General features: G+C 40.6%; 2 protein-coding genes across 4 annotated transcripts in view; both read right to left on the reverse strand.

Moving 5' to 3' along the window:
• Positions 1 to 922: 922 nt before the first annotated feature.
• On the reverse strand, positions 923 to 2,256 carry fibina (fin bud initiation factor a). The gene has a single exon (XM_058644967.1). The coding sequence runs from the start codon at positions 1,978 to 1,980 to the stop codon at positions 1,348 to 1,350; it is 633 nt and encodes a 210-aa protein (XP_058500950.1). The 5' UTR covers positions 1,981 to 2,256; the 3' UTR covers positions 923 to 1,347.
• Positions 2,257 to 9,360: 7,104 nt separating this feature from the next.
• Positions 9,361 to 25,632, reverse strand: part of ano3 (anoctamin 3) — a 34,386-nt gene continuing 18,114 nt past the window's right edge. For all 3 annotated transcript variants that reach the window (XM_058644911.1, XM_058644912.1, XM_058644913.1), the window contains 22 exons: positions 25,385 to 25,540; positions 25,176 to 25,276; positions 25,040 to 25,084; positions 22,330 to 22,464; positions 21,866 to 21,972; positions 20,634 to 20,689; positions 20,429 to 20,550; positions 18,971 to 19,105; positions 18,786 to 18,882; positions 17,913 to 17,973; positions 16,032 to 16,114; positions 15,710 to 15,850; positions 15,135 to 15,299; positions 14,788 to 14,824; positions 14,558 to 14,669; positions 14,206 to 14,263; positions 13,843 to 13,940; positions 13,388 to 13,554; positions 13,049 to 13,201; positions 12,327 to 12,477; positions 12,048 to 12,237; positions 9,361 to 11,556 (listed from right to left, as the gene is read on the reverse strand). In XM_058644911.1, the coding sequence (XP_058500894.1) occupies positions 11,374 to 11,556; positions 12,048 to 12,237; positions 12,327 to 12,477; positions 13,049 to 13,201; positions 13,388 to 13,554; positions 13,843 to 13,940; positions 14,206 to 14,263; positions 14,558 to 14,669; positions 14,788 to 14,824; positions 15,135 to 15,299; positions 15,710 to 15,850; positions 16,032 to 16,114; positions 17,913 to 17,973; positions 18,786 to 18,882; positions 18,971 to 19,105; positions 20,429 to 20,550; positions 20,634 to 20,689; positions 21,866 to 21,972; positions 22,330 to 22,464; positions 25,040 to 25,084; positions 25,176 to 25,276; positions 25,385 to 25,540 (2,553 nt within the window). In that variant the 3' untranslated portion in view covers positions 9,361 to 11,373. The remainder of the gene's footprint in view (positions 11,557 to 12,047; positions 12,238 to 12,326; positions 12,478 to 13,048; positions 13,202 to 13,387; positions 13,555 to 13,842; positions 13,941 to 14,205; positions 14,264 to 14,557; positions 14,670 to 14,787; positions 14,825 to 15,134; positions 15,300 to 15,709; positions 15,851 to 16,031; positions 16,115 to 17,912; positions 17,974 to 18,785; positions 18,883 to 18,970; positions 19,106 to 20,428; positions 20,551 to 20,633; positions 20,690 to 21,865; positions 21,973 to 22,329; positions 22,465 to 25,039; positions 25,085 to 25,175; positions 25,277 to 25,384; positions 25,541 to 25,632) is intronic.

Consider the following 25,632-nt stretch of genomic DNA (forward strand, 5'->3'; position numbering starts at 1 on the left):
TGTGCAGTGCCCCTGGAAATTAAGAGCCATATAGACATATAGGGTTTCTCCGGCAGCTCAGCACTGTGCCGGGCTGCACAGAGCTGTTTTTAAAAAGAGGGTCCCTCTGGGGAAGCTGGACTGTGAGGAAAACCAGACAGAGGAAATCACACCCAGTTGCTTCCATGGCTGCCCATTGCAGGCTCCCTCACTACTGCACAGACATTATCTCTGTAAAAAGTTGGCATGCTCATAACTTTGTGGTCGAAGCAGACACTGGTTAAAACAAGAGCCTTTTAAAATGGTAGTTAAAGACAGAAAAAACACAGGAGGCATTCAAAATAATAAATTCAAGGCACTACAAAATTAAAACAGCATGCAGTGTTTCCCTCTCTCTCTCTCTCTCTCTCTCTCTCTCTCTGTGTGTGTGTGTGTGTGTGTGTGTGTGTGTGTGTGTGAGAGAGAGACCAATAGGTCAGGGTTAGTTCCTTTCAGGAATTCAAAACTACTTTCCTCCAATAAACAGTTGTGTCTGGAACAATAGGTTGTAGCAAACACATTCCATTTTCGTAGAGATTTAAACATCCTGTATATGCTGTTCATAAGTGTCCCTATAGATAAATGACTTTGTTTCATGTCAACCACAGGCTACAGTTAATACATGGTGATAGAGAAAACACTGCCACATGTAGAGCCAGCAATACACATGGTGAGAAAGATATGACAGGGGTCACTTTCCACTGCAGATAATCAAAAGTTCAGACTTCAAAAGGTTTTTTGTTTGTGTAAATCTCAAGCTTCAAAGGGTGGAAGTGGTTTTCCAACACAACAGTGTGTGTGTGTGTGACAATGAGAGACAAGTATAGTGAGTTTTACAAGAAAAGCTAAATTATTGTTTTGGCAGCAGATAAGAGCTAAAAGAAGAAAAGGCAACGTTACAATCTGTGATGAAAGATGAGTATTTATTTTGTCGTAATATCTTAAAATTGAAAAGAAAACAAAAAAACTATATACGTTAAAATACACAGACAGAAAGTTGGCTGCTCAGCTGAGAGACTTTTATTACTTTCTGCTGAATATAATTCTTCCTCAGAGGAACAGCGGGCTCCAGGCCCCTGGTTCCTTGCAGGAGAAATTTATGTTCACAGTTTTCTTTTTTCCTGACCCAGAGGAATGTGTTGATGTTTTTGTTAGAGCTCATTTTAACGACACACTGTTCGGAATATGGGCTCAACCAAATGGTCAGAGATATTCAAATACATATTCCTGCAGTATATAGACCACAATGAACTTTCCAGTTGTTGTTTTAACTGGATGGTCTATTTCTCTCTCTCTCACACACGCACAGGTTAATTTGCCAAAACAACCTTAGGAGCCAAAGTTCAGATACTCAGTCTTGAGGCGGCTCAGTCTCGTGCCATGACTGCGAATAATGAGAGACAACAGCTCGTGTTTGTCTTTCAGTCCCAGAGAAATTTCTGTAGTTTCCCTCAGCGCGTCCCTGATGCCACTCACTTGCTTCACCACATAGCCGTTGAGCTGCTGCTCCTCTCTCAGCTCAGTCTCCTGACTTTCTTTGAACTTCACCTCCAGCTCCACCAGTGACTTCTCCACGTTTGAGAAAGCCTCGCCGATCTGGGAGATCTCCCGCTGGAGGAACTTGCCGTAGCTGTCCTCTCCGTCCAGGTCGTGCGCCACAGTGCGTCCGATGCCCTCCAGCAGCCGCGCCGCGTCCTCCGCCTGCAGTTTGGCAATGACGAAGTCGTCCCGCACGACGGAGTCGCGCTCCTCAGAGGCTCCGCATGGAGACACATCCGAGAATTTAAACAGCATCTGGCACTTCTCCGGGTCTTCAGTCTCATCGTAGTATCCGTCCGGGACAAAGAAGTGATGGAAAGTGCCATTGGAGATCTCCGCCTGGACTGGTCCGGAGTAAACTGCGGGGCAACATGGTAAAGATGTGACTATGATGAGCAGCAGAAGCGGGACAGCAACCATCATGCACCTCCTCTCTCTCTTTGGCGATCAGCATCTGCACTCACAGCCAGATCCAGCGCACAGTTTTCATCCCGACTCATGTTACACCTCTCCCCGTCACCTAAAAGGCGCAGACGCCTGTTGGAGTGAAGAGAGCTCCTGAATGTGGTTACTCCAACCTCATGCGCAGTGTCAGTGCGGAGCAGTGCGGAGGCAGGTTTTTCCTAATAAAAGTAACACACAACTTTATTGTGGTTTTCTATTTTAATGACAGTCCAACTTTCACAACAGTCACTGGTCTGTGTTCAGAGAGGTTGCCATGAAAGACCAGACCATAGATGTTGGTATAAGCTGAATTCATGGAGAGGATGTCAACGTCACAGTGTGGGCAAATCAGAAACCATGGAGGACAACCACACCCTGCTGAAAGCCAGAAATTCAACTGTTAAATCTAGTGATGCAACTGCCTTGAGATCTGACTTCAATAAGGTCATTAGAAGCACAAAAAGAGTTTATGGACAAAGAATACAAAGCAACTTTCAAGACAACAGGGACACCAGGAGACTGTGACAGGGTATTCAAACGGTTGCCCACTACAGTATTAGTGATGGCAGCACAGAGCTGCATCTTAATAATTACTTTGGCAGGTTCGATGCACTTAACACAACAGCATGATGACCGAGTGTTAAGTCTTGACCCTTGCTCAGGGGGACAAAACAAGACAAAACAAGACTTTCGAGACCATCATCATTTCCAAGTTTGACAAACACTGATGAACATTTTTTTTTAAAGTTTATTGACATTTTATGGACCCAACGATTACTCCAATAATTGAGAAAATAATCGACAGATCAAATGATTATGAAAAAGACATTACATCTACTACCAATGTCAGGTCAAAACTGTGGGTCTATACCTGCAAACTCTCTCAAATAGAGAGGGGCACCTCAGCACCTGACAGGTCAGGTGCTGAGGTCCTAATAGTTTACTTTCAACAACATCTGGTCTATGTTAAAATAATAGCACCAAGATTTGTACTAGCAAAAGAACACACAGTGATTATTTTAGTTTCCACAAAAATCTTGTAAATCATGACAAAAAACGATTTGAAAAGGAAACAAACAAACAAAAACAACGACAAAGTTAAATGGATATTGCTGTGGATTGCATTCCCAGACTGTGAGGGTGAGGCTACAGTAGTTAGAGCTCACTATGATGACTTCAGTTACTGCAGTGAGGGACAAATCCTCTGGGCTTCTATTCCCTCGACTGCACATCCTGTCCTGGATAATTGCATCATCACTAGGTGGTCTAAGATACGTCTCTCTGCCTGTCAGCGCTACTCACACAAACTACAACCACATGGCGAGCTATAAACACGAGGCTATAGAACCTGATGGTTTTGTCCTGTGTTCGATCCATTCATGTTCTATAGTGGATCTGAATCTGGGGGAGGGGTCGTGTTTTTGTTGCCACAACAGATTAATATAATATATGGCAGATGTGGTTATTTCATAAAGGAAAGAAACAATATTGTTCTACTTCACTGTCAGATGCTGGATCTGCTGCTCACCTTCTCTGATGTGGGATAAAAGCAAGGTTTTGGGACACAAGGTGAAGCGAGTTCAAAGAGAAAGAGTGAAAGAAAGAGAAAAGATACAGTATGTGAAAACGAAGTAGGGACAATACAAATATGAGGAATGCTGCTTTAAATTAAAGCTTTTCAGAGCAAGTGTAAACACAACAAAGGCATATGACCTTGTCCAGCATTGGAGTAATGTTTGTGTCCAACTGAAATACAATGTGTGGCCACCAATAAGGGAGTTAAAGTCTGACGCCCTGAAAATGTCAGTCTCCATCATAAAAATGAAGGAAACACATCACAGTCTTTGATTCTTTGTGTGATTTGGATTTAGCCCTTAAAAGGTTTGGTTTCCTTGAGTTAAAGTTCCGCTCAGTCAGACAGACAGAAAAAGAAGTATTTTTTAACCACTTTGACGTGTTTTGACCGTGTCCTGTGGTCTTCCTCAGAAGGGTCATGTGATGTTTCATGCATGGGGACATCAAGGCCAACGAGATCTGGAAACAGGCCCCGAGAGGGACCTTACATCCTATCACACACCTAGGACGTCAGACAGCAGGGGCCGTAGTCATCCCCCTAATCCTGTCTGGGTTTTTTTTTTTTTTTTAGCAGTACATTAACAAGCATTGTCTTACTGGACATTTGGCACACAGGGAGAAACAGCCTCGTCAGAGGTGCAATAGTTGATCTCTTCTTCACATAAAAATGTGTTAATGAGAGATTTTAATAGCGTTACCAAGGGGTCAGCAGTTTAAATAAAGCCAGCGTCACAGCATCTGTAAGACAGCTGTGCTGTCATAACATTGAGGATGAAGTCGAAGAAATAACGAAAGGGAGGCCAAGTGGGCATATGTTTCGTATTTACTCCTCCAAATTAACGTCACCGGAGTTAAACTTTTTAGAAAAATAATAAGGAGCTCTTTGTTTGAAATCCGCTGTTGTACTTCTGTACACGCCTCTGTACACACTGCTGAATGAATGATACAAGCAAGGATAGTTTGATGCATCCCAGCATGCAGGCGCTCTCTTTTCCTCCATACTGTACAAGTCGCACACCTGAATAAATATCATATCTGTGAGCATAAACACTGACCAGCTCGCCGAGGCACAGCGCTGCGACTGTGCGGGAAAAAAACTGGCTTGGAAGCAGATGTAGCCACAGATATGACAACAAATAGAATTTAATGGAGTTGTGAGGGATGTTGTTGATCTTCTACTGTTTAATGTGTGTCTGTGTGTGTGTGTGTGTGTGTGTACAGTGGGATGTAGTAAGGACAGATGCCTCTCAGATGCTGGTGATGGGTTTCCTCTCAGTGTTGGTGTGAGGCAGTAGAAGAGTTGAAGGGCCTGCAGGCTGCGTGGGAGCCTGAAGAGCTACTGACTCACAGTGAATCTTAATAACCACATGCTCATCACAACCAACAGAATTATTTAGACGTGACAATTCACACACATGACACGTCCTTAGTCGGTGATCAGCCAAGTTCATCCATGTAGCCCTGCATGCATTACAACAAGCACTTGATAAAAGGTACACACACATACACACACAAACGTCTTTGTGTGGATACTCATAGACATAATACACTCCCTGGCTCCTTACCCTAACCTTAACCATCACAACTAAATGCCTAACCCTAACCCAGTTATAACCCTAACCCCAAAACCAGGTCTTAATCCTTAAAAAGCCTGTTAAACTTGTGTGGACCAGCCTACTAAAGACAGTAAAAAAGTCTTGGGTGAGACATTTAATGAGACAGAAAATGTAATTATTCCACTGTAAAGTCTCTCATACACACGGTCAACAAGTGACTGGTGACACTTTCATGAGCTTTTCTGTTCACTACTGTTTTAAAGTTTTAAACGACACATGAAATAGTGTGACCCTGTTGAAATGAATGCAACGAATGATCCCAAGTCAAAGCAAAAAAAGGAGGGGATTTTTCCATGTGCCCCTGAGAGTGGATACAGTGGAACAATGTTGATGACGAATAAGCGTTTCCCTCAGCTGTGACGCTTCAGCAGAAGCACATCACACAGTTGACAGTGAATATATACAGAGAGGCTGTTAGAAACAGTGTTCGTCAAAACACTAGGATATATGTTTACTTATCTGGGTTCCCAGCTGCTCAGCCAGCAGCACACACTCGCATTAATATTAATGGCAACCATGACAAAGCAAAGGTGGCTATGATGATGAAGGTGATGATGATGAAGATGATGATGATGGAGGTTTTCAGATCATGTATTTCCTGCTGCTGCAGGAGGTTTGACAGCAGGTAATTCAAGGCTGTTGCGCTTCACACAGGTTGAACTCATCCGTCACTCACTGCTGCGTATGAGTAACATCAGAATCTCACAGCTCCTTCACAGACAAATATTTTAGCAGTGTGTCTGCTGTGCTGCCTTACTCACAAGCTGCTGTGCTCAGCAAGAAACCTAAACACATTTAATGCGTGAAATTAATTTAGACCCACATCTAAAAGTAATCAAAAAAGTGTGTATATATATATATATATATATATATATATATATTAATTAAATTATAAAAAATATCCCTTTTCCAACTCTACTTATTTAGTCTTTCTGAGATGCTGTCAGTTCAGTTACTTTGTAAAACAAGTAAAAATGAAATCCAGTGAGTTGATGACAAATGCTAAAGTCTCATAGTCTCTTAGGTACAGGAGCTGAATTTAAGCAGATATATATATATATATATATATATGTATTTTTATATCTATTTGAGAGAGTTTGCAGGTATAGACCCACAGTTTTGACCTGACATTGGTAGTAGATGTAATGTCTTTTTCATAATCATTTGATCTGTCGATTATTTTCTCTATTATTGGAGTAATCGTTGGGTCCATAAAATGTCAATAAACTTTAAAAAAAAAAATGTTCATCAGTGTTTGTCAAACTTGGAAATGATGATGGTCTCGAAAGTCTTGTTTTGTCTTGTTTTGTCCAAATATGATTCAGTCATAAAGATTTCTTTGTTATATAGAGCAAAGAAATGATGTAAATATTCACATTTAAGAAGCTTGAAACAATCGGAAATCTTGAAAAAAGCTTCAAACCGATTAGTCGATTATCACAACAGTTGACGATTAATTTAGTAATCGATTAATAATCGATGAATCGAGTTATTGTTTCAGCTCAAATATTTATGCAGTTATTTTACATAAGGAATCCATTAAATGTGTTGCACATTCTTCAGTTTCCTGCTCGCAGCTGTCTGTGTGAGCGCTGATGATTTGTCAACATCAGAGTCGTGACTCCTTTGTCCCCTAGCTGCTCATCATTGCTTCCCTTTCCTCTCACGCGTTAGCACTGTCGGATTTATGGTCACAGTTTCAGTGGCTCCTCTGATTACCCTCCTAACCTGAACTGTAAATCTGTCCTGTATGAATAACATCAGTCACCCAAGGGTGCATGTAAAGACAAGAACGAATGTCTGCAGCCTGCACGAGAGAGGGCGCCATTAAAATCACTGATACATGAAGCTGGAATTATTTCTGCTTTGGAAAACCACTCAGCACAAAATGTGGACAATGTCACTAATGTTTCACTGGTGTACAGACCTGCGGGTTTAATTCTAGTGCAGCTATTGTGGCTGAGCTGGAGAATAAAAATGTTGCTGAACCAGAGCATCTTTTATGTGGGGAGAACATATGTGAGGAAGCTGCTCCCCATTGTTTTTCATACATTAAATGTATGCGTGTTATTGTGTTACATTCAGACCAGTGTTTCTGTGCAGTGACTGACCGTGAGAGGATTGTGAGAGGATGGAAAAACCACTCTGCACTCCAGTCTTCTGTGTCATCTTAAACTGCAGGTCACTGTCACAGTAATAAGTCCAACACAGAATGATTTCTCCCCAGAATTCCTCACAAAGAAATACAATTATCTTGCACAATGCTATTGTTGTATTGACACTTTAATTTGGCGCTTTCTTACCTCTGCGAGAGATCGTGACAGCTTTTAGTGAGGTGGTACTTTTAGCTTCTGGATTTCATCTTCTATTTCTTCAATGACTCCTAAAATAGTTTTCCAGTGCCACATGACCCATCATTGACGCAGAGCAGCACTTTGGAAACAACTGTGTTGGGAATGTCAAACCACAGCTTTTTAGGACAGTAAAATGTATGTTGGTTAAAAAAGTGAAATATTGCACTTGGAGCAAAAGCTCGACATGTGACATATTAGAAGCATTAAGCATCTGTCATCAGGGCTCAAAACAATCCAGATGTAACCATGCTTCTTCTGGAGTGTTTAGACTTCACCGGACGAAATCAAACCCGCTGTTAAGTGACGTGACGTGAATGGAAAAACAGTTGGACATTCAGCCTGAGCAGCAGTGTAATAGTAAAGGAAAATCCCACAAACTCAAATAGCAGGTTCATGTAACATAATCTTTTTTAACAATATGTTACATGAAGACTCTTTGGCAAACACCTTTGTGGTTTGTGAATAAATGAAAAGAAAATAACTTCTACACTTATTGCTGTGCTCAGTTTTTCTTTCTTGCCATAAGCAGATTTAGCTAAAGTCGAATAATCACGAAGATATCAGCTGAGCCCGGTGTCTGCCTGTCTGCAATTCTACATCATAAAAGAGACGAGAAGGAATGAAGAACCCTGATTTGATTTAAAAGATACAATCCAAGATTTATTACAGAAAAGAGTGATATCCAAATTATTTAATGTGATACTATTTTTTTTTGTACATTTCAATGTTTTTACATGTAAACAGGAACGAAGTAAACAATGTTACTGATACACTTCATGTCACGACTGATACCGTCCTAATGCACAACAAAATCTTGAAACGTCACTGTGCCTCACTTGCTCAAGCACAATCCTATTAGGAGGCATAGCGTAGAGCAGAAAGCGTAATCCTCTTCAGACTGCTATGTTTTCAGAGATGTGCAAGGTCATGCCATTATTACTTATTACACAATACCCATACTGTACTATTGCCAACAGTAGAAGGCCTGAGAAACACCTTTCCACCACTGTGCAGCGTCTGTATTAGTGAGAACATGAATTCATGCTCTCAGAGAGATAACAGAGAAGAGGTCCATCCAGGAATGATTAGTAGCTGGGCAAAACAAACATCCAAGGTCATGTCATTATTCAGCACATTGCTCTTTTCCAATTATATTTAAGACTTTGGCTCTTACAGGGTAAACATAATTGAAATTTCCTGTAGAGTGAACAAACACAACAGGTCTGCATTTTGTTTAATCAGAAATTTAGTCCAGCACAGATTATATTAATTAGTCCTGTGATCAAAGCAAATATTTATAAATCATTTTACAATATAAAACTCTGTCACATCAAGAAACTGACCTTTAAAACGGATCAACTCTGAAAAAGAAGGAAGGTGATATGTTTACGATGTTGTTCACAACTTTACAGAAGGTAGCACTGCTCAAAGCAGGGGTCATAAGGGGGTCATGCAGACACAGTACAAATGTACCAGCACACTTACATCTGCATCTCTTCAAAAATAAACATAGCACTCAAAGATAACAACATGCATAGATTTCCATGATCACATAGCAAGGAAGATATTCTGAAAACCTGGACTAGAATGTTAAATATTAGTATAGTAGTTTTAAACAAATCTCTCTATCTACCGCATGAAATGATTATGAATGAACATTATGACTGGAAAAGCATTAACATTCTGCATCCGAATTCCCAACAATTCAAGTCTATAACTGTATTCCATGATTACTGATCTGCTCTAATATACTGGGATTATGCAGAAAGATGATGGTGAATGTGCATCGTAGTCATGCAGTGCAAAAATATATGTCTAAAAAGAGCAGGCTTTCTTTGATTGCATTATAGAAAACATGATAAAACTTTGATCATCTGCAAACATTCAAAGGACACCTGAGAAATGTGGACATTTTGTCGATCAGAGGGTGAAAACAGGTGAACTCATACACGACGTACGCGATAAACAGTATAAAAAACACTACATACGTCATAAAATGTATATACAAAGGACAGTTAAAATGAGGAATACGTTTCTCAGTGTTGTGCAATGCGTTCAGGGTAGTGATATCCTTCACCTTCAGACTCACTTCTCTGCATAATACGCTTAACTCTCAGTCTCCGCCATTGTCATATTTTATCAGTACAAGATCAAAGTGACCGTTAGTGCTGAGTGAGTTAGTTTACACCTCCTCAGTTCCACTCGCTCATTAATTCTCACATCAATTCTCTAGCTGCATCAAAACGTTCCATCCCAACATGAATGAAGCGGGGAATGATCATGATTCAGACGGATGTGTTGCTCTCGCTGCCTGTTTTCCTGAGTTCTCATTAGGGCGAAAAACCTGCTGCTGTAATCCATCAGAACTCACAATAAAAGGCAATGTCATGAATCTGCATTGAAAAAAAAAAAATCTTATGTCTCACTTTGAGAGAATCAGCTGAAACCACAACTGCTAAGTGATATACTAAAAGTGAAGAACGATTCTGAGTGAAGAACACTGGGCAGACTTTTTTTCAACTGAACATCAAGCCACAGGTATGTCAGAGTAGTCCAAGTTTCGACCAGGGTTTCCAACAGCAAATGAAAAACATGCTGCAAGCACAGAGTGGAAGAACAGATTTGCAGCTCCTGCATGCAGTTGTATATGTTGTCCACGCCGGGAGTCGCATTACAATGTACACTCTCCGTGCATTATAGAGCCGTTAGCTGAGAGCCGAGTAGGTACAGTGGTGTGACTCACATCCAAAACAAATCCTGACAGCAGCGTTCAGAGTTTGTACAGCAGCTTGGACGACAGAACGAGGAAAAAAAAAGGTAAAAGTCTTGCACTAGAAAAGCGTGTGCAACACAAACAGGCACACGTGATTTTGGTGACACAGTTGTGATGCACACAACTGTAGGCACAATCAAATTCAAAGTTCACATTTCCCAAACTCTGGACAGCCAAGCTCAGCAGTTGCACAGACAGAAATGAGCAAACAGCACAAACTGAGCACAGACACACATGAACCAGGCATCAAGACAAGGACTTCATCTATTACGAGGTACAAAACAATATTGTCATGCATCATTTCACCGAGAACTTCATGTCAAATGAACTGAGAGGATTTTAAAATCCTTAACGATGACTCCCGTTGTTTTTTATGTTCATTTTGTCTGAAATGAAATGGTAGCCATTTTTTTTTTTTTTATCATCATGCTTCAAGGGCAATATACGTACAGTCCCTTTGCAAGAGCAGTCAATATTCATTTGGTAGCCACAACACCAGAATCACTTTTGCAACAATACAGTAAGTTCCACAGTAGCGCTATCACATCACGTGGCTCAGCTGCCACTCATAGTTAGAAATACACGGCCATGCTGTAGAGGCTGCACCAGGCTGCAGAGTCAAAATGAAGTGGTAGCTGCCACACAGAAGAGTGCAGGGTGGATGCCAAAAAAGTGAACAATGGTGATCTGCAGCTCTTGATCTGCATAGTAAACATTGCAATTGCGGAGGTTCCCCCATTAAAGCCACAGACTCGAGGGCAACCTGCTGGATGCAGCCATGTGAGGGATCGGGGCGAGGCAGAGAGGGTCAGAGCCAGGAACGAAGATAAGCGCCAACACTAGATGTGGAACAGATGGTGAGGAAGTGGTCAGGGCCGGGACTTGAGCTGAAGCCAAACAGGCTCAGGGGAGGATCTGGTCACTGAACGGGAGTTGTCTTTGGTGTTCAGAATCAGTGAAGTCTGATGCTAAAATACATACATATAAATAAGCAGGCAGTGAAGGTTGTGTCTGTGTGCTGCGACGTGTGTAGTGGAGACATGGGGAAACAAAGCTAAGGCCACTCGTGGTGATAACGTCGTCCATTCTTTCTCCTCTCTTTTTGCAGGTGCTCGAGTTCTGCCTCATACATCATCTCTTGCATCAGGTACTTTTCCCTCCTCATGCGATCGCAGAGATCCCTCGGCATGTCCGGAATGAGGTAGGCTATGAAGGACTTGATCCCAAACACCAGGTGCTGAGGGGAGGATTCAGCATTTATGAGTTATCATCTGCAGTATTTGTTGCAAAATTTAATGACTATGCCAATGTAAACACGGTGGAATAAGGTAAAGAATCTTATACGTATGCAGTGTAATATTTTATGTTGTATATTATGCCAGCTTTTCTGCAGCAGGAATTATTGCATAGGGCAACACTCAAACTATGTTAACTTTTCAAGAAAAGAGCAAAAACATAGTGGTTTCTTTTTAGCTGGACCACAGTGTAATTTAGGTTTTATTCTGCGGAGTTTGAATGAAATTCCTCAACCTACTGCAGCAGCAAGATTCAATTAAGTTGGGCTTGTGAGGTTTCCATTTAACAAGGCTGAATATAGAAGAACAGAACTAAAAAAAATAATGTGCATCTGCAGTTACACAGACTGAAGTGGAGAATTGGAGACTGAGTTTTAAGCTGCTTGTCTTGCTCGTCTAACCGACAAAAAAGAAATGTGGAGTGTTGACAGACCTCAAAGACGATGATGAAGGCGAGCCTGGCAGCCAAGACGTGCCAGAACTGCAGGGTGAACTCATACGGCACAGAGTTCCAGGGTGGCGCTCTGTAGTCTCTGTACCTGCAGTATCTGGACTGGCTGCTGTTCATAATCTCGCCCATGTCAAACACGGCCAGGCTGCTGTTCACGTAGCCTTGCAAACACCTGAGAGGGAAAAGGAGAATCTATCAGACTACAAGAGAGGCCATTCTGTTGGACATATTCAGCATTTGAGCGTCGTTCTAGATGCTTACTCATCTTCGTGGTGATGGCCCTTGTCTACACATGGGCCATATTTGAAGGCGTAAACAAAGCGGGGGATGTAGTCAGAGGTGATTGCAATGACGAAGGCATTGGTGATGACTGCCAGCACGCCGATACCTTCGAGAATCCCATGCCAGATTCCTGACGGCCAAAAGAGAAGGAGTAGACATTTTCCAAAATTGTTTCCAGCATGAAGAAAGACAAGAACATAGTCTTCATAGTGATGTGTACATCACTGAGCCTTTTGTTGGTTTTTCAGGGAATGCATCCTTACATGAACCACTAACCTCACATTTTTGAGTTTCTTTAAGTCTTTTGTAATTTGGCTTTAGCCTCCAGAGATACTAAATGTGAAACTATAAATCTAAAACATCTGTAAAGTTATTATTAAAAATACAGTTCATTCAGGCTGCGATCAGCGGCTACGTTCATCTGCATATTCTGTCCGTTTAAACATACAAAGGATCTTTTTTTCTTTGACTCTGCGTGATGTATCATTTGCTCAGGGATTTCTAAATGTTTCAAGGTGGATTCTCCATTTAATTACAGGGTGACATGCCGCACAGAGCATTTTTCATGCACTATATGGCAGTTGGAGGGTGGTGCTAGTATTCATGTGGAAGGTGCAGCATTTGGCAGCCTAAGAATGGAACATATTTGGTGGTTTACTGTGTAAAGAACGTGGCTCAGGACCAAAAATAAAAACAGTAACCTATGTCAGTGGCTCTGGCCGGCATGGGTCTCCTCCACTGAGTGACAAACTTGTAGGCATCAAGACGAATCTCAATGATGTTGTTGAGCAGAGCGAGGAGAGGAGCCAGCGGAAAAGCTGCTACAAAGATGGTGGTGAAGCCAAACTGGAGAACTGCAGAAGACAGGCAAGGCAAATATATTTATATAGCACATTATCATACACCAGGCTCATTCAGTGTGCTTTAAAGGAGCAAAAAGATCACAAAGAAGCATATATGGAGCAGACCTACATGATAAAAGTTCAAAGTTAATAGTTAAAAAAAAAATCAAACAAAATCAAATGACTGTAATGCGTTACCCATTTCAAGGTACTCATCCACCAGCCCATGGGCGTTCATCGGCTGCAGATTCCAGTCTTTGTCCCACTGTGGAAGCTGGTTTTTATTCTCTACATTCTGCCCTCCTCCTCCTCCTCCTCCTCCTCCTTTTTTTATCTTCCTGCGGGACCACCAGTTCTGCAGCAAACTAAGAATATAGCAAAAAGCTAACTGTCAGCTCAAAGCAATTATTTCTGACAATGCGCTGAGCGCTGTAGAAACACTTTTGTTAAACCAGGCACAAGAGGGTTTGATGTGTTTCCGAGGGAGAGAGAGAAAAAAGCCTTTTCATATGCTAATGAGAAAAGAGAAAAACTATGCAGAAATTACACAAGGTGTGTAAAATGCTAAACACTTCAAAATCACTAAGAATTAAATATGGTATTTCTAATGGGCCACAGATAAGGAAGTGCATGATTATAAAGACACTACTCACGGGTAACCAAGCTCCATAAAGTTGTTCCAGATTTGTTTGAAGAACATGATGACTCCCATTTGCAGGCACAGATCAATCAAACAGCCGCTCGGGTGACACTGAACAAAAATCAATTTCAATATGAAAAAGAAAATCTCCCATAAACCATAAATCCTGGAACACACTGGGCCTCATTGCTTTCCGATCATTTGAAAATCCCAGTGATTATATGGGATATTCATAATACACATTTTTTGAGTGTGTCAACATCCCCTTTTCTATACATACGACCACAGTCATTTTATTAGGTTATTCCTGTGTAATAATCATAAAGTGGCCCGTGAAATGAATCACCATCTTATAATGACGTTTAATTGCACTCACCTCCTCCAGTCTCCATCGATTAAAGAGTTTATTGTATTTCCCAGGCCTGCCAGCAAACCTGAACAGATTAAGATTGGCAACATTAGCAGCGAAAGTCAATCAGAGGAAAACTCAAGACACAAAGCTGCTAATTGTGTCTCATAAACCACAACTCAGTAACAGTAACTCTCTAGGCAGGCCAGTATTTTGTTAGGGCCGAGACACGATCCAAAAATAATAACTGTAGAGAAGGGAGGGAAAGGGAGGCCGTCTTGGCAGATGTCGACATTGGAGTTTGAGAGAAAACATCTCTGTACATCACTCACTAAATCCACTATTAACAGGAAGTGTAGTTCCATGGGCGCTGACCTACCTCCCGAGAAAGAAAGCAATGTAAAATGTAGAGCTGTTTAAGTTCACAAACTGGAAGAGGAACATCTTCAGAGAAAAGCTGTTCTCCCACTCAGACTCTGTTCTTGGATGCTCTAATGACAGGACAATGAGGTTGTGTTGTGGAGAGGGGAGAAAATCAGCGTTAGTCGACATCTGGAAAGTGAGCAATAATGAAAGTATTAATCCATGAAACATGTGGACAGAACTCACCTAAATTGGTCAGCAGATAGGCCACCTTTTCATACACCTGACAAGATGATAGGCATCAACAGGATAAGAGTTGAGAAGCGTAAAGATCATGATAAAGAGAATCTAACAGAAAATTTGGAAAAAATTGTAAAAGTAAATTTTTTTTTTGGGTTGTGGCGATATGATATTCAGTATTGGTATCGATCCGATACTGGTCAAAAATCACTGGCTTCAGTAGATACTCAAGCCTGTGATATCTGTATCAGATACAAAATAGTGGTATCTAGTCATCCCTAGTTTTTTGGATAGTTTCAGTCTAAATAAATGCTGTAGAACATGTGCCAGATGATGCTTGTCCAGACACCTACCACGTTGAGAGACATGATGATCATGAAGTTGATGCAGACGCCAGTGCCGGAGGTGGCAAACTGCCAGTTCTTCTTCACAAACTTCCAGTTGAAGGAAGCAAACTTCTCCATCACAATGAGACGGAAAACCACCACGGCAAACACAGCTGTCAGAACGAGGGAAATCTGAGCAGAGACAATGGCGAGAAAGTAGCAGAGAGAAGAAAGGATCATGAATGAGTTTAAAAAACTGTGATAAGCACTTTGCTTCAGAGAAGATTACCATACTAATTTAGGCTTAGGGGGTTTCATCTTATCTTATAATTAAGGGCTGTGTGGAAAAAAGGGAAACCTACTGAAACAATTAACAATTAAAAAACAACCCCTCGCTATTCATATGTGTATCAGTAAACTGCACAAATAGCAATCCTGATCCAGTTATTACCTATAAAATACACTCTTTGTCCAGCAGGAGGTGATGTCACACCACTATGGGCACACACATAGGGCTTCAAATACAACACACACATAACAGTGAGCTCATATTGAGTCTAAATCCCAAAGTGCCAGATTACTTAAAGATCAAAGAGTTTTACCATGAAAAATATTCCGGACACCGACACCATGAGCCGGCTGAGTTTGTCTGAGAAAGGCTGGAATGGCTCGGGTTTGCCAGAGATGGGGTTGACTCTCTCCACCCTGGAGTATTTGGCTTCAAACTGAGGCCTCAGCTCCTCCTGATTAACAACACACATTCCAGTATGAACTACTGAAGTGTAGCCACATCTGCCTGATGTAGCAATAACTCTCCTGTTTTTGATCATGTAAGCAGCATCAAATGTAGAAAATGCAAGGTATGAACATTGACTACAGGTCATCAAATTATAGCAGCTCTGTTTGAGGATATTGCTGACGCACCTCTTCCTCTTCCCAATCAATGAGATCCCAGTCATAAGTCAGCTCCGCTCTCCTCCTTTTCCAGAATTCCAGGAATACCGTGGCTGCAAAGAGGATCAGGGATCAATCACACTATTGGATAACTCTGATATGTAACACACAATATGATCAATAATCACACGGGTTATTCACTTAGGAGGCAATACAGAGCTGAAAGATCAGATATTGTGAGTGAAACATGGGCTGCAGTGACATGCAAGAAAGCCCATTATGGAGAATGATTACAGCCTTTGATTCACACACTACTCTGTCATGTGGTGACATTTAAGAGCAGTGGCAACAGCAAACAGGCTTTGGCTGTTCAGTGTTTCACCCGAGAATCATGTCATTGTCAGGCAAAAATCTATTTTTATCTAGAAAGACTTGAAATACAAAGCCTCTGTGGGCAGAAGTTAGTCTGGAGGTTTTGGTTCCTTTTGTGTTAAACTGTAATACCATGAGTTCAGCTACACACAAGATCAGCCAATGATGCTGTCAACACCTCTGAGTTTTTACAGATATATAACACTAAAATGGTTTCTATAAAGGCTACATTGCGAGCACACACACACACACGCACACACACACTCCAGAATCAGCATTTAACTGGGTCAGTATGTGAGGAAGAGTTTGCATTAATGCAAAGACAGTGAGAGAGACACTCATGTATGATCTGTGATGAAGGGCACATTGTTCTATGATTGAACCAAGTCAACCAAGCAAGTCCAGTCACCTACAGCTAACCACAGAAGATGACTATGACCTGGATGACTGAGAACAGTTTTCCACTTTACATTAGACATATACAGTCCAAAGCATTTCCATTACATCATCTTAGGCTTCCCTGCATTTACTGACATCTACATACCAAAATACTGATCTGTAAAGCCATTGTTACTTGCAACATGTGATTTTTTTTGTGCCAAAACAAATTATACTAAAAATTAATTTTGGACACATAAAGGGAAAAAAAAAAAAAGCACCAGAAGATTAATCCACACTGAGAACAACTTTCATTGCTTTTCAAGGCGTTGAAGTTTTAATATAGCTTGGCCCACTTTTGTTTCAAGAGGCTGCTTTTTCAGATGCTGGACCCATGGGCTAAACAATTTCAATTTCTATATTGCGCACACACTCTCACACTAGATCCAGAGTGCACTCACTCAGTGGTGCAGTAGTGCTCATTTTGTTCCACATTGCCAAAAGCTTTCTTTCAGGATTTAGAGCCACAGAGCTCAGTCAAGGAGGCTGGCTGGACCTCTCATGGCTCTGCAGCTCTCTCCGCCCTTCATTTAGCCCAAACACAGAACACAATGTGCAGTGTTCCCTCTGGGCACAGGTGATAATTTACCATTTACCATGGCAGAAAGATGGAGTGGAGCCAGATGCTGCACAGTTTTATTTACACTCAACATCACAGTACAGCCTACAAAAATATAGCTGCAGTACGTTCACATGGCTATCATAATGCAATTCTACAGACCCTATCATCTAAATGATAGAATCTTCCTCCGGAGACATGTGTAATTATACGGCTAATTACATCAGGACAGCACTAGTAGTGTCGGAGCAGACATTCAGTCAGTGAAACCTGACAATGATTTATTGGCTGACTAATGTTTTAACGAACGAAAATCTCCTGTATTGGCACTGCAGAGTGTTTGTGTAGTGAGTTCTCCGTTGAAAAGCTTAATGTGTTTGGAGGAGTTAAGTTGCGAGTGAAAGCTTGAGCACTGACACCCTGTTGTATAAATAGATTTGAATTCCAGAAGGGTTTGCATCAAAGTGAGAGCACAGTTAAGGTAACACAACAAGAGTTTTCAAAATGTGTAAACTGTACAGACAAAAAGAGCCTCCACTTACCCCAAATAGCCATGAAGATAGCAAAGAACACAGTGCCACCATTGTCAAACAGATGGGTCACCTAGAAACACAAGAACTTGAAGGGTTGTTGTAAGAAGATAAAGAATGTTTCCTGAAACAGAGAATCTGATGTATTTAATCTAATTCAATTCTGGAAACTGTGAGAGGGAAAAGCCCGACACCACTCTCACATCTGTCAGTTAAACATAAAAGCTTTTATGGAACCATTTGTAGTAAAAATAATTCATGAAGCACACTCTATATAAAGTGGCAATAGACACGATTTTTTGCTTTGACTTATCATCATGAAGTACATGTTATTTGAACAGTGTAATGATGATGGGATGCTGCTATCAGAATTTAGCTGGGTTCTCTCTAAACCTCACTTTCACCATGAAATTCTGTCCCGGCACATGCAGTGTAAATGTTCCTGGAAAAAACGAAGGCTCGACTTACAGCGTGTAGTAAGTGTGTATACTATTGTGCATCCAGAACAGAAACAGGATAGTGCTTTTGTTTTCCTCTGTAGCTGTTCTTTGCGTCCCCCTAAAAAATTGTATTTGCTGACATGTTTTCTCCATTATAAACTAAATGAAATAACAATATATCCAGTTTCTTTCTGCTTCTCCCCCCCCCCATTCTGACACAACCCCTGCTGAATTTACATATATGGATACAAACTTTGTCTCTGGCAATAACGACTCTGTCTTTTATTTCCAAAGTGGTGATGACCATTTTTTTCCCTCTGTATTGTTAGTATTTGAGAGGCACTATGTGCTGCAGCAAAGCGTCATATCACTTCTCTGTTGCCACTTTAAATTCCAATGACAATCTCACAACTCCGGTTCATAGTTTCGTCAAAATGGCGCTGACCTTTGCATAGACACAGCTGTCACTCAGCGTCCACGGCTCACAGGTTTCCTCACACATAGGACACATGACGGTAGTGTTGGCTTCACATATTTCTTTACTGGTGAGAAAATGAACAAGCCTCAGGGGAAATAAACATGACGAATCAGAACTACACAAGGTTTAAATGGTATGTTGTGTGAACTGACCTGACTTGACTGGAGTCCATAGTGAACAGACCATACAGGAAGACGAAGACACCAACCAGGGCAGCAGGGATCAACATGCCCGTGTACCAGCCCAACCATGCAAAGTAAAGGCCAATCTTTTCACCAAAGTAACGCCTGCAAGAGCGATAGAGTGGTCAAAATTCACCATTCAACCCTCCCGTCTGTTAATTAAACGTGGCCATGTACATTTATGATGCAGTTGTGCGTGTAAATATTGCAGTGTGAGGTGCCTGCGGTGGCCTAATGGAAAGGGAGGATGTGGACGTAAAAAAAAATAACACACTACAAGACAATGGTGGGAAATAATCAATAAATATGTCTGCTTCCTGGACCACGGCTGCTGATGTGCCCTTGAGCAAGACAATCATTTCACAGCTGCTTCAGAAAAGCAGCTTAAATAACTGTAATGTAACAGCAGTGCGTACACAACATACAAGTAATTCATCTCATCTCTGTTTACACATCGTTTCAGAATGAGAACGTATGTGCATTTTCTACACACATCAACCATGATGTTAACGCACAAACAGACACACTGACAAACAACATGAATTATCTCTTTACAAAGGCCATGGTCAAGAGGAAGGACACTGTGCATTCATTACATGCATCAATTGATTTGTTAGTGTTTGAAGATTAAGTGATGGAGGGCAGGAAAAATCCTCAGAGTAAGGATCCAAGCACCTCCTTTTTCAAAATGTCAAAAATATTCCTTGTCACATTGCTGCTTAATTTAAAAGACTAAAGATCAAGTAGGTTTATCCTCAAATGTTAAAACAGCTCTGCCATCAAATATTAGAGAAAACTGAAGTTGGAAAATTATAAAAAAGCCTGTTCATAAAATATAGTGATAGCAGGTCCAGTTTATAATATTTTCAAGCTTTTGATGGTAAAATCTGAATATCATATCCATAGTTATTTGCATAAATACCCATGCATTAATGTGTAATTGCTTTAAAATGTAAATAATTTTTTCGCAGCCTCAGAATGAGCCTTTCATATGCAATTTAGGTACGGGCTTAGCTTTACAGGAGCTGCCATCTTGCACCACCTTTCTGCAGTAGTCCAAACAATCTAGGATGTGTGTTTTGCATTTTGAAATAGAAGCTAACTCCACAAATGAAGAAGAACGGCATCCTGTCTGGTGAGTGAAGGTCACTGTTACTCCCTGAAGCATTAGGTAATGGAAGAATGAGTGGAGGAGTCCTCTGTTTGTTATAATCTGCAGTGTTGCCATTGGATGCCACTAATTCCTACACATTGGACCTTAAATAACCATGCACTGCATGAATAAATCAGTGGGTCACTTATGTTATGTGTGAAGAACACTGAATACGATCAAAAAGCATGACAATGGTCATCGAAAGGACACACGATTTCCGGTAAATTTCCAAACACCGCTCATGATGCCGCGTTATCTGCTCAAAAGCTGATTACCTGATGAGGTCAAGAGGTTGATATTTGTACCACATTCCCCAGCGAGCCCAGCGCTCATACAGAAGATGCCTGTGGTTCTGGGGACCATGCGTCTTAATAGGATGTCTGCTCTTGTAACCACCCTGATGAGACAAAGTGTAATTATGCATGACTGGAGACATTTTTACAATTTACAGTAAAGCTGCAAAAATAAAAGCTGTCTCACCTCGTGTGGAGGAAACGCAGCCTCATATGTGTTGTTGCCCAGTAACCGATTAATACCTGCATAAACAATGAGGTGTATCATGTGAAATGATGCACGGATAAGAAACAGACCAACACATTGACAGCACATTAAAAATTCAGTACCAGGCATTATTAGGAGAGGGGTCCAGAGAGGGATTCATTTAAATCCACTCTACCAAAGTCATAACAATTCAGTCCATTATGTAACTGACAAGCTGCATTAGACAAGCACATCAGAGGCTTAAAACACTCAGGTTATTTCAAATCGCTCTTCAAAACAACCTTTCTAATTTTTCCTGAACTATAATTACAAGGTGCTCACACCGTCATTGATGCAGGTCGTGAAATATTGTCTCAAATGAAACTGAATTGCATCTAAAATGGCTGTGATACAACATTAATGAATGAAATATAAGCTCTACAGGACAACAGTGCACTCGTTTGCATTGTCATCTCCTGACTGCAACTGTAGTTGGTGGGAACAGGTGCAGGCAGTAAAGCTTTTTTTCCATTTTGTTTGGCTGAGCTAATTCTACTTGTTGGAAAATAGAGTAGTCAACGGTGATTAAATATGCATGGGGAATCAATTTTCAGCTCTTTAAGTTCAAACTTTAATCAGCAAAAGATGTCAGCAGCAGTCCGAGGAGAATGGGAATCAATGAGACAGTGTATATACTGCTGATCGCAAAAAAAAAACAGCCAGAGGGATCCGCCACAAGTGGAACAACGATACTAACAGCTCAGCAAGCAACAACTGCCCAGGTTTTAATCTTCCCACAGGAAAAAAAACAACAAAAGCACTATAATCCCCCCACTATCACTCTGTGAAGTCACACTGGCAGCAACACTTTGGAGTTTCAGTGGAGAAAACAAAATCACAGACTGACATGTTAAAAAAATGCAAAGACACAAATGAATCAAGAATGATGACATTTTACTGACTTTGCTGAGAAATGAAGTTGTAAAATCAACAGAAAAAACAGAAAGAAAATGCCCCTTAAATATATTATTTCTGCCTCAGTCTCCCTAGTAGATAACATTGCATTTTAATAACACACACCGTAGCTGTAATAAAGTAATAGAATAAGTCATATGATGGGAATATGGATGTGATTATTTAAAACTGACCATTGGAAATCACTAATGTGACACTGTCAGAATGATTCTTCAGGATGTGAGGAGGACAAAAGAGAAGCGAGGGCACTGTCTTACCCATCTTTGATTTCCCGTCCTCATACTTGGTGCGCTGCAGGACATGATGCACTATTCTGCTTCTGGTGGAATTGGAGAAGAAGGTCCCTTTGTTGTTGATAGTGAAGCTGGGTGGAAAATAACATTCTATGAGTTCTTGATCACCAAATTAGACACTCTAAATAGACCGTAGGTGTGAGTGTGAGAGTGGAGATTTCATTAAACAAATGTTTTTTGGGGAAAAGGGAGAAAGCTTATGCTTTCTTGGACATCTGCCCCTGTAGTTTGATATTTTATTCATGAACAACTTCAAATGTATATCACTTCATCATGAAAATATCATCAGCTGTTTTTCAAATTCTACATCCAGAGCTCAGTGTAAAAGCGAACGTGAAGGATGAGAGCGAAATTGGACGGATACCATACAAACACTACAGACACTGCTATGATGCAACACTTTGATAACGAGAGTTTATGTATCTTACTGATGCATGCGTGCTCTGCTGAAGGGGGCTGTGTAGCAGTCAGTCTCCTCCAGGTCAGGCAAGGCCTCTTTGTCCAGCTTCATGGGATTTCTGGGAAGCCAACTTTTTATTTGATGACATCTCCGATGAAACCTGCTGCATGGACACACGGAGACGTGAGATTAATGACACAGATCTTTGTTGTTGTTGAACATTCCTCCTTAAATCCATTCTGGCAATCTCACACCACCGCATCCTCACTAATGGAGGTGTTTACACATACATGCACATGTAGAAATGTGTTGCAGGCATCATTTGCACTTATTCTTGAGCGTGGGAGTCACTGATCCTGGATAAATACGTGCTGAATCCAACTCCATGGATAATTATATTTTCTCATATTGCTGCATCATGATTAAAAGGCTCAGCAGAAAGCTGCTGGCATGAGCCGTTATACAAATTTTTCCGAAGTTAATTTAATAAATGGAAGAAAACATCTGCAGCAGCCATATAAGCATTACTGTCCATGAGTGTGTTTGTTTGTGTGTTATCATGTTTTGGTTTTGTAACCTTAGTCTTTTACAGACCTCGCATTGCTGAGGCTGCCATTTTGTGCCCCCATGTTTCTACAGCAGCCTGAATGGAAAACGTTTTGAAATGGAAGTACATTAATCAAATAAAGAAGAAGAACTTTTTTTGTTTAACTAATTTCTAGAGCTAAACGTGTTCTTCGATTATCAGACAGTGGATGTGAGATACGTGTCTCATTCCCACAACAACAGAGGACGTTGGGATTGAAAAAAAACCAAATAAAATTGACAAAAAGTCAACATCAAAATCACTTCCTTCAAAGAAAATAAAAGCCCTACACTGCCCCAGCTTACTTACTGTGTTTTATGAGTGAAAGATCAGACAAAATCAAATAAATAAAACATTTTTCAATCTGATTCTGTAATAGAATGTAAATTAAACAAACACAGAAGCATCATAATGCTTGATTTTATGTTTATTCTTGACCAAGTGGGATAAAAATGGGTGAAACCACCCTTTAAGATGGTAGACGGGTGTGGGATGGAAATAATTACAACGGGAGTGAATGAGCAGAAAATCTGAGACGATGAAGGTGCTACATAAAAAGTTTGAGACTCACCAAAGACATAACAAATTATCCACTGGGTTTTATGACAGTCTGCACCAAATGTACTGGCTATCGATCAAATACTTGACGAGATATTTCCATCTGGACCAACTGTTGGACTGATATGCTGCTGCTGGTTGTGGCTGAAAATCAATTGGCTTGGTGTTTTTCTCACTGCTGGAGCAGCCTTTGATTCATTTGTGAGGCGGCTGCTCTGGTATGGATTGAACGAGTATAAATGTGAACTCCGACGAGGAAACACACTTTTTATGAATGTTGTCGTGACGAGGACAGGTAATATCACAGCAGCAGGCTGCCATCACCAGCACAGGGCCCATTTGTTCAGCTTAACAGGTGTGCGAGTTAGTGACAGACTATTATTAAACACATTAGGCCTATTTACTTCTTTTCAGAACAACCGCTTGGTGAGAGACTGCAGCAGCTCTGAAGAAATCTTAAGAGTGCTCATTCGTCACGTTGACTGAAGAGCACTCTCATAAAAATGAAAAGTGGGGCTTTGTTGTGATTTGGACAACAGGGTGAGTGACTGGCGATGTGATATTGTCAGCTGTGTGTACATTTGTAATAGTTTATTTACACAGCATATCTTGTAGGATAAAGTTTCTTTAAACATAGGGGAAAAAAAGGTACATTTGTTCCTGATAGTCTGTCAGGTTGCAAACTAACTATATCAGTACGGACAGTTGGATATCCATGTCTAAGCTTTTCATGTATTTATTTTAGCTTTTATTTGACGGGTACAGTACAACAGTTACTTTAGCTGGGCCTTTAAGTACACCTTATAAAATATCTACACATAGATATTACATTATTTGATTTTTTTAGAGTTTAACTTAAGAAACTAAGTTAAACTTTGTGGTTTGGGTGTGGACAACTGGATTGTTAATTAGGACCAGTGACAACCTACAACCTACAAAAAATGAAACCTATCTATATCTCTATCAGAAATATCTAAATCCCAGTGATATGTTGCATGAGAGAATATATTTAAGAGCCTTTAAATTTTAAAATGTACATTAATGTATGGTACTAACAGGTTTTAGTCTTCAAAGGAAAAGCTGCTATATTTGCTTAATTTCACTTGCTGGACTGTTTCTATCTGCCTTTTAGTCAGATGTAGGCATGGAAATGTTGGCGTTGTGTGCAGAGCAGAACAACACATCAAAGTACATGCACGTCGCTCTCTAAAAATAGCATGTAAAACAAGCCAGAGCAGTTCCAGTCTGAAAATTGACAAGCACTTATTAGACAAACTGTGTCAGAGCTGAACGCCGTGGTGAATAATGAATATGGAAAGTTTAATCACACTTGTAAATATTGTACTTTTTTTTGAATGACTTTCAGAAATCAATGAACTCTTCTTCTTGTTTAATATATGCAGTATATATTCACAGCCTGTATGTAGATATGTCGGATATATATATAGCTTCATTCGTAAAACGACATCCACAGCTCACAGCTCTGTTAGCCTCGCAGCTATATGCTGTTCCTTCATCTCAACACAGACACTGTCATTTTTCTGCCTCCAGACAGGAACAGACTGACAGAAGCCTACAACTTAAATCCACTTACCTGCGAAGGGTTTTACTCTTCCAGTCCGTGAAGTAACATTTTTTTCTTTAAAAACAAAAAGGAAAAAAACAATCATTAGAATGAAAGAACTTCCCAGAGTTGAAAGTTCAAACTGTTTTTCTCACACTGCATTTACCTGAAAGGCATTCGAATGTTCATCTGCTCCGCATATTTGCAAAGTGTGTCCCACGGAGCATGGACTTTCACGAACATGATGTCGTTGTTTGTCAAAGACGGCTTTTAAGTAAAAAAAATAACAACAAGAGACATTTGAGGAATAAGTTAAAAGATGGTATTAGTTATCCTCCTGATATCTTGATTTTGTGGTTAGATACATATTTATACCTCTTTCTCCAGCATCAGGCCTTCGGCACGCAGGTTCTTCTCAAACGTGCACCTCTTCTCCACCTGTGGACTGGACTTCTTGTAGACCAGGATGTAGTCAATTCGTTTTTTTCCATCTCGGAAAAAGAGCCCAGAGGAATGAGCAGGATTCTTTCGCTGTACCAACAACAGTTCTAAATTTTAGATGCAATCACAATGGCACAACACTCTGAACATTTAGTGGTGTGACTGTGGATCAGTCAGGAGTG

The sequence above is a fragment of the Solea solea genome, chromosome 12 (genome assembly GCF_958295425.1).
Source record: "Solea solea chromosome 12, fSolSol10.1, whole genome shotgun sequence".
Taxonomy (NCBI): Eukaryota; Metazoa; Chordata; class Actinopteri; order Pleuronectiformes; family Soleidae; genus Solea; species Solea solea.

What these genes read in the sequence shown, in the direction of transcription:
- fibina (XM_058644967.1), bottom strand. Translation starts at nt 1,980, where the DNA reads ATGATGGTTGCTGTCCCGCTTCTGCTGCTCATCATAGTCACATCTTTA.